Source organism: Triturus cristatus, chromosome 3_1 (genome assembly GCF_964204655.1).
Source record: "Triturus cristatus chromosome 3_1, aTriCri1.1, whole genome shotgun sequence".
Classification (NCBI taxonomy): Eukaryota; Metazoa; Chordata; class Amphibia; order Caudata; family Salamandridae; genus Triturus; species Triturus cristatus.
In genome coordinates this window covers 1,086,488,267-1,086,507,718 of record NC_140583.1, presented here as the reverse complement: position 1 = coordinate 1,086,507,718, position 19,452 = coordinate 1,086,488,267, and the positions used below count along the sequence as shown (strand labels likewise).

The 19,452-nt window shown below is 42.5% G+C and overlaps 1 protein-coding gene across 4 annotated transcripts in view; it reads left to right on the top strand.

The window, feature by feature from the left end:
- The window catches only part of TRIM29 (tripartite motif containing 29), a 60,839-nt gene that overhangs the window by 23,410 nt on the left and 17,977 nt on the right, over positions 1-19,452 (top strand). For 2 of the 4 annotated variants that reach the window (XM_085645950.1, XM_085645951.1), the window contains exons 3-7: positions 8,268-8,501; positions 9,884-10,073; positions 11,667-11,756; positions 16,809-16,901; positions 17,238-17,297. In XM_085645950.1, the coding sequence (XP_085502076.1) occupies positions 8,268-8,501; positions 9,884-10,073; positions 11,667-11,756; positions 16,809-16,901; positions 17,238-17,297 (667 nt within the window). The remainder of the gene's footprint in view (positions 1-8,267; positions 8,502-9,883; positions 10,074-11,666; positions 11,757-16,808; positions 16,902-17,237; positions 17,298-19,452) is intronic. The other 2 variants (XM_085645953.1, XM_085645952.1) reach the window with 1 other exon arrangement.

The following is a 19,452-nucleotide window of genomic DNA, read 5'->3' as shown; positions in this document are numbered from 1 at the left end:
TTCAGATACAAGATGCTTGGAATGCTGCTTTTATTTCATCAGGTCAAGTACCACTCATAAGTGTTCCTGTGCGTCCCAAGGCTTGCAAGCCTAATAACTTCCTGAGGATCTTTAATAATAACAGTTGAAAGGAGCACACTGCTGCCCTTGCAGCCAGAGGTTTCCATTGTATCCTGGTAGTTGCAGTACCTGTGACTTTCACTAACAAAGGTAGAAAATGTTCACCATCAGTTGATGCAGCCATTGCTAAAATCTCACTTCTTCTCTGGATACTATCTAGTGTGTGTGAACACACACATATATATGTATGTATGTGTGTGTGTGTGTGTGTTATCTATTGGTGGTCGCCGGTAGGTGGTTATAGTTAGGACCATGTTTCCATAGGAAAAGCATTTTATTGATTTGTCTACAACTTTGGCTCCTTATGACAAGCCTTCACGAAATTTTCCAAAAAAGTACATCAGCAGAAAGAACCAAGCTCATGGTGGGATCTGATTGGCTGCCAACACTTCAACCAGGAAATGTTGGCAGCCATCTTTGGACCAAAATACATGATCGCACCCCATTGAAATGCATTGTAGTGAAAGGCAGGTTTTGAGGGTAAAAAAACGAGAACCTATAAAGTTTGATAACAGATTTTAGCTACAATATAAATCATTTGTTGATGGTAACATACACATTTTAGGAATTATGGTATGTTCTAAGGTGATTTTACCCTGTGAAAAAGGCTTCTGCTGGGATTTCATTAATCATGTTTGAGAAAAAACAGTTTTCTCATGATCTTCCCATAGAGGTTATGGAAAGTGCTCCAGAAGCTAAAATGAGAGCATATTTTTCTATAAATTCACACTCTCTTTCTCAGCCATATGAAAATGAAGTCTGACATTCTCCGTAAATCCTGTAGTTCAGACCAGAGTAGTTTGTCAGTTGATTTCCTTGTGTTCTACTGCAGCTTCCCATACTTTTCTAAAGAACAACTAGAGCACATTGGGCCAGATGTATGACCCTAAATTGCATGCGCAAACGGGGTTGCGACCCGTTTGCGCATGCAAAATGTTACAGGGCCATGTACAATTCCTAAATAGCGAGTCGCAATTTATTTGCGACTCGCTAATTAGGAATTGTGAGTCGCTATTAGGAATGGGCGTGCCAAGGGCGTCCCTTCCTAATAGCGATTCTCTACCCGCAAAACACTTGCAAATTACTGTCCTCTTCAAGAGGGTGGTAATGGAGTAGCAAATGTGAAGGGATGCTCAGGGGACCCCTTCCCCTTTGTGACTGGGTCCAAAAATATTGCCCTTAAAAAATGAAACGAAAACGTTTCATTCTTTTTTTTAATGCATCCCGTTTTCCTTTAAGGAAAACGGACTGCATTTTAAAAAAACAGCTTTATTGTCAAGCATTCCCAGACATGGAGGTCTGCTGAGCCAAGCAGGCCACCATCCCTGGAAGGGCCAGCCATTCCGAATGGAATCGCAAATTGCGAGTGGCTCATTAATATTCATGAGCCTCGCATTTTGTGTCCCCATATGGAATCGCAATCAGTGTCTCTGACACTGTTGTACATTCCAAATTACGACTCACAATTTGCGACTCGTAACTGAGCACAAATTGCGAGTCGCAATTTGGAATGGTCGGACATCTGGCCCTAAAAGTGTTATTTATGACAACAATGAAGCCACGTTCATTAAATCAAACTGATAAAACTTAAAACATTTCATTTAGAAAGGAATAAACTAAGGGTTTTCAGTTTGTCATAGAAATTAGGGTTAGTGGTGTAGAAAGAAAAATTAGGATACATTTTGAGTAAGTTATCAAATATCTTTCTCTTCTATTTCATTAAGACATTCTGACATTCAGACTGTAACATTTTCAACACCAGCAGCAGACTGCCAGTTAATTCCTTGGCGATCGACAGCTTTACTACAGTATTCTAATGAGCAACTAGAGTGCTAACATTCTGAAACCATGCAAAAAGTGTGGCACATCTGAATGCCATCATGAATTGAAGTGGAAAATTGAAAGCAATTTCTACTGAGAATACTGCAGTAAATGAGGACATTAGGTAGCTTCATGACAAATAAGTCTCCCAAGATAGCTACAAGAGAAAAAAGAGCTCAGATATAGCACAAATATCACCCAAAAAAAGTGCAAGTATAGCCCACTGACAGAAGTGTGCAAAACCTTAGGGCCTCATTTATGAGCCGTACCAGCACTATTGCGCTGCCGGAACGTCACTTTCGTGACGTTCCGGTGGCCCATGTGCCACTGGCATATTTATAAGGCCACATAAAGCCATGTTACTTGGCTTTTCATGGCCTTATAAATATGTGCCCCTGTCATCCTGAAAACGGTGTCAAAGGGGTGTTCCATGGGTGTTGCTTGGGGCGTTCACACAACATCCATGGCTTTTTGACACTGCCCCAGATTGAAATCATAAGTCGTAGGCAGCGCCAAAAACGTACGCCTCCCCAGGGAGGCACAACGAGAAGAAATATCTTTTTCTCCTAATTTTTCCTCTTTCTATTCGTGCTGCGTTCTGCAGCACACATAGAAAGAGGAAAAAGCCTCTTGTGATTGTTTTTGTGCAGGAAAGTTTCCCTTCCGGCACAAAAATAATCATCCTCACAAAGCATGCACCCTTGCACCATGGTTCAAAGGTGCCTTCATTGTCGCACGGCAGCCCATTGTGTCCCTGCACAGGGGAAAAGGACAGGAATGCGCTGAATCTAATAGATATGGCGCATTCCTGCCCTTTTCTTTTGCCGTAGGGCTGCGCTGCCCTATGGCAAAGAACCCATAATTGAGGCCCTTAATTGTTTTATTTTTGTAGGTTTATAAAGCGCAGACCTGACCCGAATATTGGAGTGCTTTACATGAGCATCAGTTATATTTCATAAGGACACATTCATTTTGGTTTCAGGCTTGGGGATATTAAGCGATTTGCCCAGAATCGCAGGATGTCGAACTGACGCCAAAACTCGAACCTGGTTCCCGGGTTGCGAAGTCTGCAACTCTGGCTGTAACACCACATCCTCTCCCTTAAGTGTAACATATAATCAAGTAATCAACTGGAACTCAGAAAATATGTCCTCATTTTAGTTGTTTAAAGCATTAACCATAATTTCTATGAGAATGAGACCCTCTCATGGAGGAGGGTGCAGCACAACGGCCCATAGAGGGCAGGGGAAAGAGGGGCTAAAACAAACACGCCATGCTGAACAGGCAAGAGAGGCTGTGGCAATATAAAAGACAATTGAGGGCATAAGGAAGAGGCAGTGGCAGTGCAACCATACATGCCAACAGACCCAATTCAGGCAGTAGACTCCCAATGTTTTTAAGCCCAAAAGGGCTTTATTTTATCTGTAATTGCCTAAAACCCCCTTTTTTCAGTGTAAGTCTACAGGGAAAATCAATTCTCCAGGTCTTTTTTTTTCTTTCCAAGTCTCCTGCTATCTAAGGTCAAAATACGTGCAAGTAAAGTACATTGGATCACGAAAGGTAGAAAGAATGGGGTAGGGACATAGACAGTGCAGGAAGGAGATAGGCAGAGGAACCAAATTTCCCTTACAGAACAGGCATCAGGGTTTGCAGCAGCACAATACACCACACAGGGCAAGCGGGATGGCAGTGCAGCACAACGGACCATGGCAAGCAATAGGATGGGGACAGGGTCATCCACATGGACAACATAAAACAGAGGAGAAAGAGGTAAGGGCAGCCATCTGACCATACCGGACAAACTAGAGGGACAGTTGCAGCATAATGGACCATGAAGGGGAGGGGGCAGGGTCATGACAATGGACCAGGCAAGGTAGAAGTGAGGGGATAGGGATCTGCACATGTAAAACGGAGGGCAAGGGGACAGGGCAGGAGCAGCAAGCGGACCATGGAGGGCAGGTGGGATGGGCACTGGAAGCACAACACACAATGGAGGGCAACGATGAGACTATAATGGCATACACACAGACAACAGAGGGAAGGTGGGAGAGGGTCAGGGGCAGTAAACTGACCACACTGGGCAGGTGGAAGGGGATGTGGCAGAACAGAAGACCATCCATTGCAAGCAGGAGGGTTAGTGGTAGCAAAACAGCCATGGTGGACAAGAGGGAAGGTCTAGAGGCATGCACAAAGCCTAAGGAGGACAGAAGGGAAGGTAGGGGCTGAAGACAGACACAATAGGGCAGGGTAAGGGGCTCTATAACAGACCATGCAGGGCAGGCAGGAAGAGCAGTTGTAGCACAACAGATCATGGAGGGAAGAAGGGAGTGGCAGCAAAATGGACCATAGAGGACAGGGGGGAGGGGATAGGGGCATGGAACTTGGACAGGCAGAATGGAGGTGGCCGGGACAGGCGACCACCATTTGACCATGCTAGGCAGGTGGGAGGGGCAGTGGCAGCTCAATAGAACACTCTGAGTAGATAGGAGGGTGGCAGGTCCATGGAATACGTTGGCCAAAAAGAAGGGAGCAGGGACATGCACACAGACATCGGAGGGCAGGGAGAAGGAGAGTTAGGGGCAGCAAGCTAAGCAGAGGCTATGCAGGAGGGAAATAATGGGGCATAGATTTGGGCAACGGAGGGCAGGAGGAGTGGACAGGGACATCAAGCAAGAAGGGGGGCTGGTGTAGGGACTCATACAACAGAGGGTAGGGAGGAGGAGGATGAGGCAGCAAGCTAACTGTTTAGAGGAGACGGGAAGGGCAGTGGCAGAACAACAGCCACACATGGCTATAATGAGGGAGCAGGGTTATGGACTTGGACAATGGATGGCAAGGAGTAGGGGGGGCAGGATCAGCAATCTTGGGTGGGGGCAGCACAATGCTAGGCCAGGCCCTGCGTTCAACACCTGTGCATTGAGATGGGCATCTTATTTAACGTTAAAACAACCTTTGAAATTCATTGATAAAAACAAAGGTTACAGGGACGTTATAGTTCGGCTCAGCTATCACCCATACAAAACCAATGAAGTTCAGCAGTTATAGTTACCTGAGCTATAACTTACGCCTTTGCAATGCACTGCTTATGACCTCACATATTACATCACTCATGACATGGCCAGTGACATCACTGATGACGTACTCTGCAAAACAACTCACACACCCACTCACACCCCTATAAAACCTCCTATATACACAATCCCACAACCACTCATAACCATTCACAGACCCATACAAGTACTCACACAACCACTCATTTATCCAGACCCACTCACACACCCACCCACTCATACAGCTACTCATACAACCACTCACTCACCCATACAGCCACTCATACAACTACTCACCCATGCAGCCACTCATACAACCACACACACCCCCATACAGCAATTCGCGCATCAGATTTGTTTCCCCATTGGCAGGTGCTCGTCAGCGGCTGTTCAACCCTCAGCAGTCAAGGGGAATTCATCCCCCAAGCAGCAGGAAGGGCGTTTGCAGAGTGGTTGAGAACGGGGGCGGGGCTTCCAATGATGTCTCAGCAATCCGGCTGTGGGGAACTTACTTGTCACAACGATAGGGGTTCTTGGCCCCCAATGACCCTCAGCAGCCAAGGAGAGTTCATCCCCCTACCAGTAGTGAGCCAGGAGGCCACTGTGCAGAGTGGTTAAGACAGGGAGCGGGCCTCCGACATCTCAGCACTCAGACTGGGGGGGACATACTTGTTGCAACAATAGGGGTTCTTGGCCCTCAAGGACCCCCAGCAGCCATGGGGAGTTCATCCTCCAACCAGTGTTTTTTAAAGGAGGCAGGGCCTCCAATGCTGCCTCAGCAATCTGGCTGTCAGGGGCCTATTTGTCACATAAATATGTTTTTTTGGCCCCAACAACCCTTAACAGCCAAGGAGAGGCAATCCCCCTATCAGTAGTATGCCAGGAGGTCTTGTCCAGAGTGGTTGAGGAAGTGGGAGGGGCCACAGACAAGACCCCAGAAATTCTCAGCAAGGTAGTTTCTGACCTCTATTTTGCGTCTTTCTGCTCATTTCTGACCTTTTATTCTGCCTCTTGCTGCTTGTTTCTGACTTCTATTTTGCCTCTTTCTACTAGGGTCTGACCTTCATTCAGCCTTTTTCTGCTCGTTTCTCACCTTGCCTCATGCTACTCGTTTCTGCCCTTTATTTTTCCTCTTTTTGCTGGTTCCTATCCTTCATTTTGCCTTGTTTTGCTCGTTTCTGACCTCTATTCTGCCTCTTGCTGCTCATTTCTGACATCTATTTCTGACTCTTGATGCTCCTTTCTGACCCCTATTCTGCCTCTTGCTGCTTATTTCTCACCTTTCTGCTCATTGCTGACCTTTATTCTCCCTCTTTCTTCTAGTTTCCAACTTTTATTCTGCCTCTTTCTGCTCTTTTCTCACCTTTATTCTGTGTCTTCCTGCTCATTCCTCACCTTTTATTCTACCTCTTTCTGCAAATTTCCGACCTTTATTTAGACTCTTTCTGCTGTTTCCCCAGGACTGTGGGGGGAGCCCCAAGGCCCCTGCTGTCCTAGCTTGCTCCCAAACTTCTGCTGGAGCTGGCATTGCTTTCACACACAGTGAACTGCTAAACATGGAGTCCCCCTGTGTGTGAAACAAATTTGTCTGTTTCCCTGCTCGCTTGACAGCGGGCAGAGAAACACATGAATGCTCCGCTTCCAGCAAGCAAGAGCATTTATCCACTCTCGCTTGCCGGAAGCGGAGTGATTGCTGTGGCTTCGCCAAGCTACACAAACAGCTGTGTCCCAGGGGTGGGCTCCCCGGGACATAGCTGGAGCTGGCCCTGGAGGATGGAGGTCCCCAGGGCCGTGCATGGCTGCATGAGGGGGCCACACACCCCCTCCTCTGATGTAGTAGGGCTTGCACGGGGGAGGTGGCAGTCCCCGTGCGGCTGAGAATGGCCCCCCTTCCTTTTTAATAGTACAGTTTGGCCGCAGGCAGGGGTTGGTCCCTGGGGCACAAGGAGGTGGGCCCCATGTGCCCCCCTCCTTACATTTCATTTAAAACCACATGCCCCCTTAACCTGGTCACTTGGGGGCTAAATAATAGAGAAGCAAAGGAGCCTGTACTTCTTTCTGGACCGACATCTACCTTTCTGCCAAGTTTAGTGTAATTCCGTTCAGCGGTTAGGCTGTTGTCGTGTCTAGGCCTGGGCATAGTTTGTGGAGTTCCGTGTAGCGGAAGTCCGCGAAGTGACAAAAAAAACTCAGCAGAGTTCTGCAAGTGGCGGAGTGCAGCGCGAATTGCCTTTCACGCAGATCTTCCTGCCGCTCGAGTAGAAATTCCACCATTGGCGAGCGCGAGCAAGGAAAAAGCTCTGCTGCAGTGCGCAGAGTGGAGTTTTCAGCACTCCGCGGATGAGGAGTGCAGAAAACTGCCCAAATGGAGTGGAGTTCACTGCCCAGGCCTTAGTCGTGTCTAAAATCTCTACGGAAATTAACATGGGGAAAACGTGTTTTGGGCCCCCCCCCGTTTTTCTCTGCCCCTGCTTTATGGATCACCACAAAACTTTCAAGACAGCAGCTGAGGTGAGCGTCGGATTTCTGGAAACAGCGCAAAAGTTATTGCCAAAACAAAAAAAAATTCCTATGGAACTAGGTTTTTAACTATAACTACCTACTGGTGACCGCCAGTGGCTAAGATATATATATGTATATATATCACAACTTTTCCCACCTATAGCGATATATATATATATATATATATCCCTTTGGCGTTCTTCTCCCGAACACTGAATCTGGCGGTACCCAGTCAACAAACTGCAACTCCACTGCTTTTGAGGTCAGTTTTTAAACGGTTCATTTTTATGTTTATTTTTCCATGGCAAATACACACAGTCACTTTCGTCTACAAGATTGGACCGACGCGTTTCAGCGAATTGCGTTCCATTTGTGTTTTAGGGAAAACAAGATTCTGTCTAATCTAATAATGATTATCTTGGGATGCATATCCAAAATAAGCAAATCCATGTCCTGCATGGAATTTAGGCTGGGTGTAGCAGATTTATGGAAGTCTCATGGGACATTTGAAGGCAAGGAACTGTCTCAAAAGGTCAGTGTATGCTTTGTACCCCATTGCTATGCTTTCCTTCATCTGCCTTCCAAAGTTCACTTTGATGTCATTAGAAAGAGTTAGGAAGAGCCTCTCGCATGGTTCACCATCCATAAAAAACATAATTCCAAGATTTGAAAACACTCTACAGTACTTTCACATCTGGGTTCCACTGTATAATCGTTGTTGTGATGTCTGCCCTTTATTGATACAGTCTTCTCTTTGCATCTTCTCTACTTCAGAACTATACAACCAATCAGAAGTCTACGGTGGATAACAGCTTCAAAGACCTGATGAGAGAGCTGCAGCGGCAGAGGGATGAGGTCATGGCGGGCCTGGACCAGAAGGAACGGGAAGCAATGGAAAATGTGGAGCATATTGTGAACGAGCTGGAGGGGAAGCGAGAACAGCTCCAAATGCGGCAACATGATGGGGCAAAGCTGCTCCTCACTACTGATGCAGTGCTTTTTCTTCAGGTACTACCTATTTAGGTCTCGCCTGACCCAGTGCATGCGCTGGTCTGGCAAGACATTTTGTGAGGGCTCCAAAAAGTGCTACCAGGCCAGCCTAGAGCTACAGTGCATGTGCCCGGTCGTGCGCGTCGCGCTTTACCGCGATTACTTTCACTTTCGCGGCCGCTTTGATGTTTGATCGGCATCGCGATCACTTTCCCGGCCGCACGGCCGCTTTGATGTTCTCCATGAAGCTGCAATAGATTGCAGCAGTTAAAACAAGCATTGGCATAGCCAATAGGTCTCACTTTTGGGACCTTATAAGTGTTTAGTTATGCACCGGTTGCATGGCTAAACACTTATAAGGTCCCAAAGGCGAGACCTATTGGCTATGCCAATGCTTGTTTTTTCTAGCTTCCTGTTCTCTGAGTGCAGCCGTCAAGAACAGCATCAGTGGGCATCAAAGGGCATACATCGGCAATGCTGATTAGAGGTGCTTGCTCTCTCTCTCTCACACACTCTCATGATTAAACGTTGGAAAGTGCCTCAAGTACTGGCACAATGGGTCCCAAGCAATAAATGTTTGTGGAATTGTGTGACTTCACTTTCGCACATTTCTTTAAATAGTCTCTAAACATTTGATCAATCATAAAACGTCTGAAGGAGAGCGAGGTGAATTCTACAAAAAATAGGTTGTGTTGGTGCTTAAAGTTTATATATATCTATATCTATCTATCTATATTTATTTATTTATATATATTTATTTATATGTATGAGAGAAATGCTTGGTCTAAAAATAAATGACTTTAAGAAAGGCAAAATTATGAATTTCACCTCATTACTCCGGCAAAACGAAACTTTCACTCACCTCTAGGTATAGCATAACCAATAGTGGGGCGGAATTGTTGTAGGGTAGCCAGGCTTCCCGTATGTGCAGGGACAGTCGTGGTTTTTCACCTGCTGTTCTGGCTGGTTTCAGTAAATTTGTCTCATGTCCTGGTGAAACATTGGGAAGCAGCTTTTTTGTGGTCCAAAGCAACATCAGTTGGCAACTGTTAGCAGACGTCAATTTAATGAGCAGGTAAGATGCATTTTGCTTTCTTAGCACCTCATTGTGTTACTATGTGAGTAAGCGCTGCCATTCTGTGCCCCAAGGATGATGTAAAATTGTGGCCCTTCTATTTTTGTAAAAGGTCTCGATTTTCTGTTTTCTAAATCTGCTCACCCAGGGTTGTTGGGAGGCTGGCATTTCGGAAGTTGGCCAAGGTGCTTGATGGGTGCACTGCAGCAGAACATTCCAAAAGCATCAAAGACTATTGAAGTGGGAAGCGAGTCTTTGCACTCCCGGTGGAACCTATTAGTGTTCCATATGATGTTAGATCTGTGAACCTCTTTGTGCCCTACAGGAATTTCAGGTTGTGATTCGAAATGCACCTCCGATCCCACCACTTCCCACCTATACCGTGATCCTTGAAGGAGATAAACTCACCCAATCCATGGGCAACCTGAGAGACGACATGATAGGTGTCTGCAAGAAACACGTGGACAAAGTCCTCAAGACTGACCTCAGCAGGAACCTTATTGAGAAGAACAATCGTGAGTGCCAATAATTTACATGCACGACCCTGGCTAATTTTATGGGCATCTTAACATTTGCATTAAGCTCCAGAATCAAGAGGTAAACATTCCTACTTGGATTATAAACCTAACATTACAAAATAACGTAGTGCAGCTGCATTTGGAAAATCTGAGTGAGCATATTGCATACTCTGACTTACACTATATGCACTGGTTAGCGTCAGAACTGCACAGTGCATTTTTTGTATTCTCAACTACTCTGTCTCTCAGAGAACCACAGTATAACACATAACCCTTCTTGTACCAGAACCGGCTGCGCCTTTACCTGTTGTAGGTGGATAACCGTGCTTAAGGACCATTCCATACACCATCATACATCTAAACCACAAGATAGAGTTGTTTAATATGTTTTCCACAACCACACTACTCACTCAAAATGTAAGAAGTTGCACAGATATAGTTCTGTTAGCTTTATGAAGATTTTTTCAAAACTTTCCAAGCTTTACAGGTGTGATATTTTTTTTTAATGTAAGAGAGTGTCTTGAAAATGTTTTTTATGGAGAAAAGCATAGCGACAACCAACATAAAGCAGGAGAATTCTCAAATGAATACAGGATTTGTGATAAAACTATTCTGCGATAACTTTTTTGCAGCAAGCACGCAACATTTTGTGAACTTTAAAAAACCTTTTGTAGCCTTCCCAGTGTGTGATGTTAGAATATTTAGCTTAAGTTTGAAATAGAAATCACACCTTAAACAATCCTATATAAGAACACTCTTGTTCACCTCTCTGGCCTAAAACCAAATCATGACCTCTGCTTTGGTTAACAACTTTTCTGTGCACAATACAAAGGTTGATCGATTGCAAGTTGATCCAATAAGAAAAGGAAACACATAGATACAGTGTAAACCTTGAATGATTAATTGCGTCGCTAGTGCGGCTAGTATGTGGGAGATATCTGTGGTGAGATTCAGAAATAAGGTTGACGAACTTTGCAAGAGAAGATTTCTGCCCACTTAAACGTTTTTGGGATGGCAATTTTCTTGCAAAATCGTGAGCACATTTTTACCACAAAGATTTGTTTTTTTGTTACAGTTTTCTGTCTCATACATATGAGTATCAATATTTTCCTTCCAGTAGTATTTTTAAACTTTGCAGACTTTTTAAATCTCACATATACTGTAAATGTTAAAACAACTTCCTGAAATTGTGGAGGAAAAGCATTTTTATCTTTGTATACCATATAGAATCAAGCACACAGTAGCGGCTCGTGGAGGGAGTGGTTGCGCGCGCTGCTTCGCAAGTGGCGATGGAGCGCACACAATTTTATTCGTTTTATTTATTTAGTTACTTAACTCTGTTCAGCCGTATACCGTAGTTTACTACCCCCATCCTGCCCCTCCCCCACACCACCCCACCGCCCCGCAGCACTCCCTCCACGAGCCGCTACTGCAAGCACAGTATACATACCAACAGTTGTGGAGGCAATAAACGTCTCCAAGATGTACAACCTACAGATGTAGTTTTGTGTGAGTCCGGGTTAGGCATTTCAGTCACAGTGTGATGATTTAGTGAGGATCTACATTTATTGTCTGTTCCCTGTCCCCTAGCGGATAACCGATACATGATGAAAGACTACGCTTCAGGTTGGAACCAACCCGACAGCTACAATCGGTTTAACTCCCTTCTGTCTGCACCAGGTACAGTACCAGTTTAAATCTATAAAATGACTTAGTTATTTAGCAGTCATATCCATATGGTAGAGTTGGTTAAGTCTCCCGAAGATTTAATGCAGTATAGGGTGTCCACAAAATCCTAAATGCTAAACATGTAAAGAAATTTCCTAACACTGACAGCCATGCGATTTTTGCAGGGTATAAATAAGAAATAAAGACCCAGAGGCAAATAGACTGAATATTTTCAAATGTGATGCATTTTTTTTTTATTACAACCGATCATACAGAACTATTACTTTGACCAGGGATCATTCACTTGTTATGTTCCAAGTTAAGGATAAAGCGCTCAAAAGAAATATTGAAACCTACCTAAAGGTCGACTTTTACATTTTGGATCAAAAAAGTCAGAAAAATGAACTTTTGTTGTAAAAACTGTAGCCTGGAAACTGCTTTAAAAGATCCAATTAATTTTAAAATGTTTTAGTTAGGTTAGTAATACGTACAATTCTCATCAGTACTTGGGTCAATTCAAAGGTAAAGGTCATGGCTGCGTGTGTTATGGGTTGGGTTAAAAGAAGGGATAGAATTAGGGTTATAGGTTGGACTAGAATTAGGGTTATAGTTCAAGATAGCGTGAGTGAGTCTGTATGTCTGAGTTTGGGTGTGGGTTATTTTTACGGATGCTTTAAATGATGGGATTGGCTTTGGTTCAGAAGTAGAGGATATCATTTTGGATGCTTAATGGCTTTGAATAAGTGATGTAGTTAGCAGTCAGATTTATTGTACTGGTGAGTTGTAGGTGCTGGAACTTTTCCGAACGATTATCTATTTTAATAGAGTGCAGGCAGCTTACAAGCCTGCTGCTGAGAGCAATACTGGTTGCTAAAGGCTCTCGACGAGTTACAGGCCTAATCCGCTTACATTGGTATAGCTCCATGTAGAACGGCTAAACATTGGATCAATTGAGAATAACATGTTTTATATTATAAAGGGGAAAGTAAAAGGTCTACATCAGCCGTTCTTGGCTGTAAGACACTCCATAAATTTGAAACTGGGTTTGTCACTTTTCTGTTTAAAATGTTGTATTTCTGAATTATTCCAGTTTAAGTTTCAAGCTATAATCAGTCTTGTACTGTGTCATATTTTCATTCTGCTGCCACTGTATCCTCGAACATCTCTGTACCATGCTTTAGGCAAAAGTAATGTTGAAATATACATTTCCAAAACAGGAGGAAGGGAATATCTCAGAAATTGTGAATCAAATTCAGTTTGACTGCCATGATGTGCACATGGTGTACACAGCTTCTCACACAGCTTGTAAATCGCAGAATGCTTATATTCTTTCCTCTAATCATCAAATATCAACAGAACAATCTCTCCTCCACCTACCGAAGGCATTATGGACTTCATACTGCTTCAAAGAATGCCAAAGGACAGAAAGTTGGGGTGGGGGTGGGCGAATGGTTCTCACACTTGTAGCCCAGAAATGGTGTGAAACCTTTGCACTCACCCGAAAGTGCCCCAGAGAGATGGGATTTCCTACCAAGTTACGGCTTTTCCTGTAAAGCACAGCTCCTCATCCCATCAAGCATACCACACGCACATTACTTCACCTCTTTCTATGAGGTATTCAGAGGGTCTAGACTGGAAACAAGAGAGCTCCACATACACAGGATCTCTTCTTCTTCGTCAACCCGGGATTATGTGAAGGACTATCCCGCCATCCAAAACCCAAAAAACAAAGTGGCATTGATCCACTCTGCTATATGCAGATCTTAGACACCTAACCAAGCCCATGACAGGACCTTGATTGATCGATACCATGATTCTGAATCTTCAAGCGTTCTCCACAATGGAATTTATGCTGAACTTAGGAAGGGAGTCAATTGCCGGCAACAGTTCAGTCAAATCTTGCACATAAGGACTTTGAGTAATGTTCTAGATGACATGCAAAGCAGGTTGTAGTGGTTTGTTTTAATGTTGGGTTACTGCTTGTGCAATTCCCAGTTTCGGCGGCTTGGGTTGCCCCCTCCATTTACTAATGTTGGCAACTGCCTGCGGTTCCAGACAGCTGAGGACACTCTCAAAGATAGCAGAATTTTTGTTATTTGGCTTTTAACAATCGGCTTTTGCATGGCGAGTTGATCGGTTTGGTGAGCTTCGTGGGTAACGCACAACTGACTTCTTGTTAGCGGGTAAGCGTGAACTTTACACATGGGGCAAAGTCAAAGTTTTGTTTGTTGAATTTCACGGTGATTGCTAACTTTCATGATATCCCATTAACGAGTAGAATTAATTTTACTTATGGGGCACAGCTACTGTTTGACGCCATGAATCCCACGGTTATCGCTAATTTTGGATATGTGCAAACAACCTCAGTTGACCATAGTTATGCCTGAATTAGTGTACCTTACCGAACTGTGTTACATCTCAGCTTTGGGAAGTATCAAGCATTGTGCACTAAAAACTGCTGCGTTCGATTCAGTTTCCATAACTTTGTTAGTAATATAGGTGAAGTACGATGAGCAACTGCATTCACACGTGTAGGGTTCAATTCCTTTTGTGCTCTTTTTGCTGTGTTGAGGATGATTGTTGCACGGCATGTGGTGTCACTATAATGCACAGAGTTAATCAAGCGTATTCTCAGCAGATGTTAAGTAACAATCAGGTTTAGTGGTAGTTGAAGGCCAGTGCATTCTTAGGAAATTTTGTTTGTGTTTAACAGTTTTTTTATTTTTCCGAAGGACCCCTAATGAAGAAGCACAGGGTCCGAAATGCATTGGGGCAGATAACCCGGAGCTCCTATCATAACCTGGAGGAATAAATGCATTAGTTTATTATTAAATTTGAATTTCGTGTTAAAACTTTGACAGGAGTTGAATATCTCTTTGGAAAACAACTCAATGTATAAACCTTAAGAAATGAACTTAAGCTCCAAATGATCAGTGAATAGTTGTTTTATGCACAGCAGGGTCAGGCATCAAAAAATCATGTGCACTATGGGACTACTTCCAGAAGGAGCAGCCACAATTGGTCATTCCATGTGTATTTAGACGGGACACATTCCACAGTCGCACAGAAGTTAAAAGTACAGTGAAAATACTTTAAACAACAATCTGAAGTGCGACAGTGGGATTATATATAGGTAAAACTCTGGTAGAGGCATTCTTTTGAGGATAATGTATATAAGCATAAAATCACTGGTGAAAATATAAATAAATGCCACTGTTGAAGCTTGTTTAGAGGCATGCTGTTGGTGAAATTCATTTTTGTTTGGTATCTTAGAGGTTGAAACTAACTGTTCTGATTTTATTTGGGGTCCCGAGAAAAAATGTAGTCATTCTGTTTGAAAACTAAATTGGCAGAAATGTTCACAAAGATTTCTAATACTACCTCTCTGATAATCACAAGAAAGATGCCCAAATTCTGATGCTGAGAGGGACTTTGAACCGAACAGATTTCACCCTTTGCCACTATATTATTGTGTAACTAATACATCTAGATGGAAATATTGTGCAAACCAATATATAGGCATTAATTGTAAATAAAGAATATTGTGAGTTTTCAGCCGCTATCTAATTTAAAAACAAGCCAATAACTTAGAGTAATAATCACAGACACCATCTCGGGAATAGAAAATGCTACTTTCCTAGAAGTGTATCTCTATACATACCTAACACTAATTACTTTTCCTGAATTCTAATAATGAAATCTTTTTCCATCATATTGCTGCAGAGTTAATATCTGCTTAATCATATAAATGACATTGTCCAGAAGCATCTGTGTCGATAATTCTAGTTATTTCACATTTTGTCCTAAACATCAAGAAAATGTACTTTGCTTAGTCTTGTTTGGGGAACAAAATCTCCTAACCTCATTGACCATCACATATTTTGTTTCATTGAAACCGGGGGGTCCAACGGAGGTGCAAGAGGGCTGGATCCATGCCAGTTTATTAACATAGCACGATGTTAATGACTTCAATTTAGTATTATTGGATATAGTTTTATCATTAAGGATATCCTGAAAATCTTATATAGACCCACCCCTCCTAGACCGATATTGGACACTCCTGGTCTATACACATACTAATCTAATATGTGGGCAGCAGAGCAAAGGTTGGCACTATGTCTGGGAAAGTGTAATCTGGCCAAAAGTAAATTTGATCAACTTTGACTAAAAGTTTTCTTTATTAAAAATCATCCTGATTTCACAGCAAAGGTGTGCCCTTTGAAATTTGAAAAAAATCCTTAAGTAAACCAAATTGTTTTTTGAAAAAAATTATTTATTAAAGTAACCTTAATTTTTTTAATGAAACAATTTGCAGGAAAAGAGTGATTTCAATACATAAATGTAACAGGAGAAGTCCCCTATTTTACCATGCAGTAAATTAGTCGGTTTACTACATTTTCAAATAAGTGTGCACATTACATGTAAGGCATCTTGAATAACATCTGTAAGAGCTTTGATGACTAGAATAAATACCATTAATTAATTCCATACGATATGGCTGATTTCTGCTAGAGATGCACAGAGTTATTCCTCTGATAAATATGTGAGGTTTTTCTACAAGCTTCTCAAACTTTGCAAATTTACGAAGTTTTCAAACCTATAATTGAAGGTTTGCATTAAACAAACTTTGAAGAAACAAACACTTAGTAGGAGAATGTGCAAGCAAAAATGGGTTTGCAGTAAAGTTCTTCTGCAAAAATGTTTTTTTTTCTTTTCCAGAATTGTCACCCATAGGCAGAGTTTAGTTGACAAAATTATCTCCAGTGGGTTTGAAGATTGCAAACTTCATATGGTATATTTAAATTTCCCTTTTGTGCCCAGACTATCCTTAAATGTGGATAGTTGCAAATTTTGCATCAGTCCATTCCACGCCCAGCCATAACCAATGTTTCCTCTGCTTGCTATTGAAAGATAAATGTTAACAATTTTTTTAATTATTATTTTATGTCCGAAACACATTCACATCAACTGAACTATCTTAGAACATGGTTTCGGCTGCTTTTCTCCATGCGCGTCACAGCTAGTATAATTAAATGAATGATTAGAACGTGTTTTCTTCATCAGGTGGTAACAGAACCTCATTCCAACCCTCAACTCCAGGTCGGACACTTACAGACAGTTCCCCACAGTCTCTAAACAGCATCTATGGGACCAAAAGTATGACGGCGACTCCTTCTTCTGGGCATGCGTTTTAGCATGATTTTCAAATTTCATTCGTAATTTGCGTAGACTAGTGTGGCATGGCTTGCATCACAAAAATCTATACAACTAAATTTTAATTACTTTCTTAGAGTAGTTGTGTGAATTGGGAATGCCCCACGTGTGAGCTAGGTGTCCAGCATTGCTGCCCCAAAATGTGACCCCCTCCTTAACTTAATGGGTCCTTTCTCATCTGGAGTCTCATTCTGGGTCAGCAGTGAGGCACACCCATTTTGCTCACTGTAAGTACATCTATTTAAGTAGTAACAGACTTTTTTGGACTTTTCTGTTCAGGTCGGACATTTCCAGACTCTCCCTCTGCACAGGGTCTAAGCAGCCTCTACGGGACACAAGGTAAGAAAATATATTTTGAACAAGCATTGGCACATCAAAAAGGTCTGGCCCGGAAACATGTGTGTGTGTGCGTGTATGTGTGTGTGTGTTCGTGCATGTGTGTGTGCGTGTGTGTGTTTGTGTTTGTGTGTGTGTGTGTGTATATATATATATATATATACACACACACACACATCAAAAGATTGTCCTCACACAAAAACGCACTCTCGAAACAGTTTCTCTTGTGGTTTATTTCAAAAACAGCAGACACAGCACTTTACATCGGAGAATTACTCTTCAGGCATAACGCGTTTCGGGCTCCCCGCCCTTGGTCACAGGCCAGAGCTTGAAGGATCTGAAGGGCTGTATCAAAGCAATGATTACCTTGTTAGCTGTAATTATATGATCTGCAGTCACAAAGACGGAACAACGACTTGTGGGCTTTAATGCAAAATTACAACTAACTTGTTAAGATGGCATCGGAAAGCCGACTGGGGCATTGACACTGTTTGGGATTTGTGCTTGAGGCAGCAAATCCACTGATTGGGTGAAACATTTTTATGCAGGACTACGATTCCCAGTATGCTTTACAACTCACAGAGGGCCCACCTGAGGGCGGAACCAGTATTTAACAAGGTAATCATTGCTTAGATACAGCCTTGCAGATCCATCATGCACTAGCCTGTAACCAAGGGCGGGGATCTCGAAACGCGTTAGGCCTGAAGAGTAATTTTCCATGTAAACTGCTGAGTCTGTTGTCATCGTCATAAACCACAAGAGAACCTGTTTTGAGAGTGGGTTTTAATTCGAGAACGAACTTTTGATGTGTTTATGTATATATATATACACACACACACACACAAAGATATAGGCAAGTCAAAAACGCTTTTCCTATGGAAACATGGTCCTTACTATTCCTACCTACTGGCAACCGCCAATAGGTACTACACACACACACACTCACATACACACACACATGTATATATATATATATGCAATGGCAAAAATATGAACATATGTAAAATATAAAGGTGTGTCCTAACCCGGCAGTGCGCACTATTTTTCAGCCCAATGTGCTCAGGAAATATGCTGTTGTTCACAGTGCAAGTCAGACAGTGAATGAAATAGGTTTACTCACTGCCTCATTCTGTATGCTCTGGTGGGCAGATGCAAAATGTGAATGACAGCTGAACAAACCAATACAAAGCACCTCCATTTATTGATGGATTTGCAAGAGATTTTTGAAAAAGATGAGGCCGGTGAGACAGTTAAAAACCTGTTTCTAGGTCACACTGCAAAATTGGAGTTCCCAAATTTGAAAGGGAAATTCTCCAGGGCGGCATTGAAAAACAAACAGGAAAAAGAGAAGAAGACTGCATAGGAAGTATCGATGTGAGACAATATTTTATTTGTAATTGATTCAAGTATTTAGTTAGTCAACCAATTTTGGAGAAAAGACAGTGTAGAAAGATTTCACATTGATTTCAGTTTTAATTTGTGTGTAGAAATATGTGATAGCGTGCTCTTGGACCAAAGTCAAAATGTAGAGGTGAATTTAGTTATTTACGAACGGATTACTATATGGGAATAATTTACTCAGCCATCTACGTGTCCAAACATAAATCATTAAAATCGGTGTTCCTGTTAAGTGTGCCTATTACACAATAACATTAAATTGTGAATAGATTTACATGTTCAGACAGATTAAAATGCACAGCTTCATTCGAGATTTATAAGTAAATAAAAGTTTGTTTGGTTTTTAATGTCAGAGACAGTATGATGGTTATCTATTGTTTGTTAAAACAATGCACTTAACCAGCAAACTGCACGTATGTTAACAGGTGCTAGTTTCCCTAAATGCTTTAGCATAAAAAACACGTCGTTGGTGAGTCCAGCGTTTTTCAAAATGTGCAGTTATGTAATGGGGGTTACTTAGGTGCAGATGGGTATTCCTAACTCCAGTGTTGCTGTAAGCCACGTGACTTCCGATCTTTGAGAAGGAAGCACAGTTTTAACTTCTGCCCACTTTATTATCTGTCTGCCTGGCCTTTTTCCTCTGTGTTTGTTCAAATGGCTCATTAAAAAAATTTCAATAGAGATTCTTAAGAAAATATATATATATGGGGCCTCTTGTTAGAATCGGTTGTTGCATGATGTCACTCCCTAGACAGCAGTG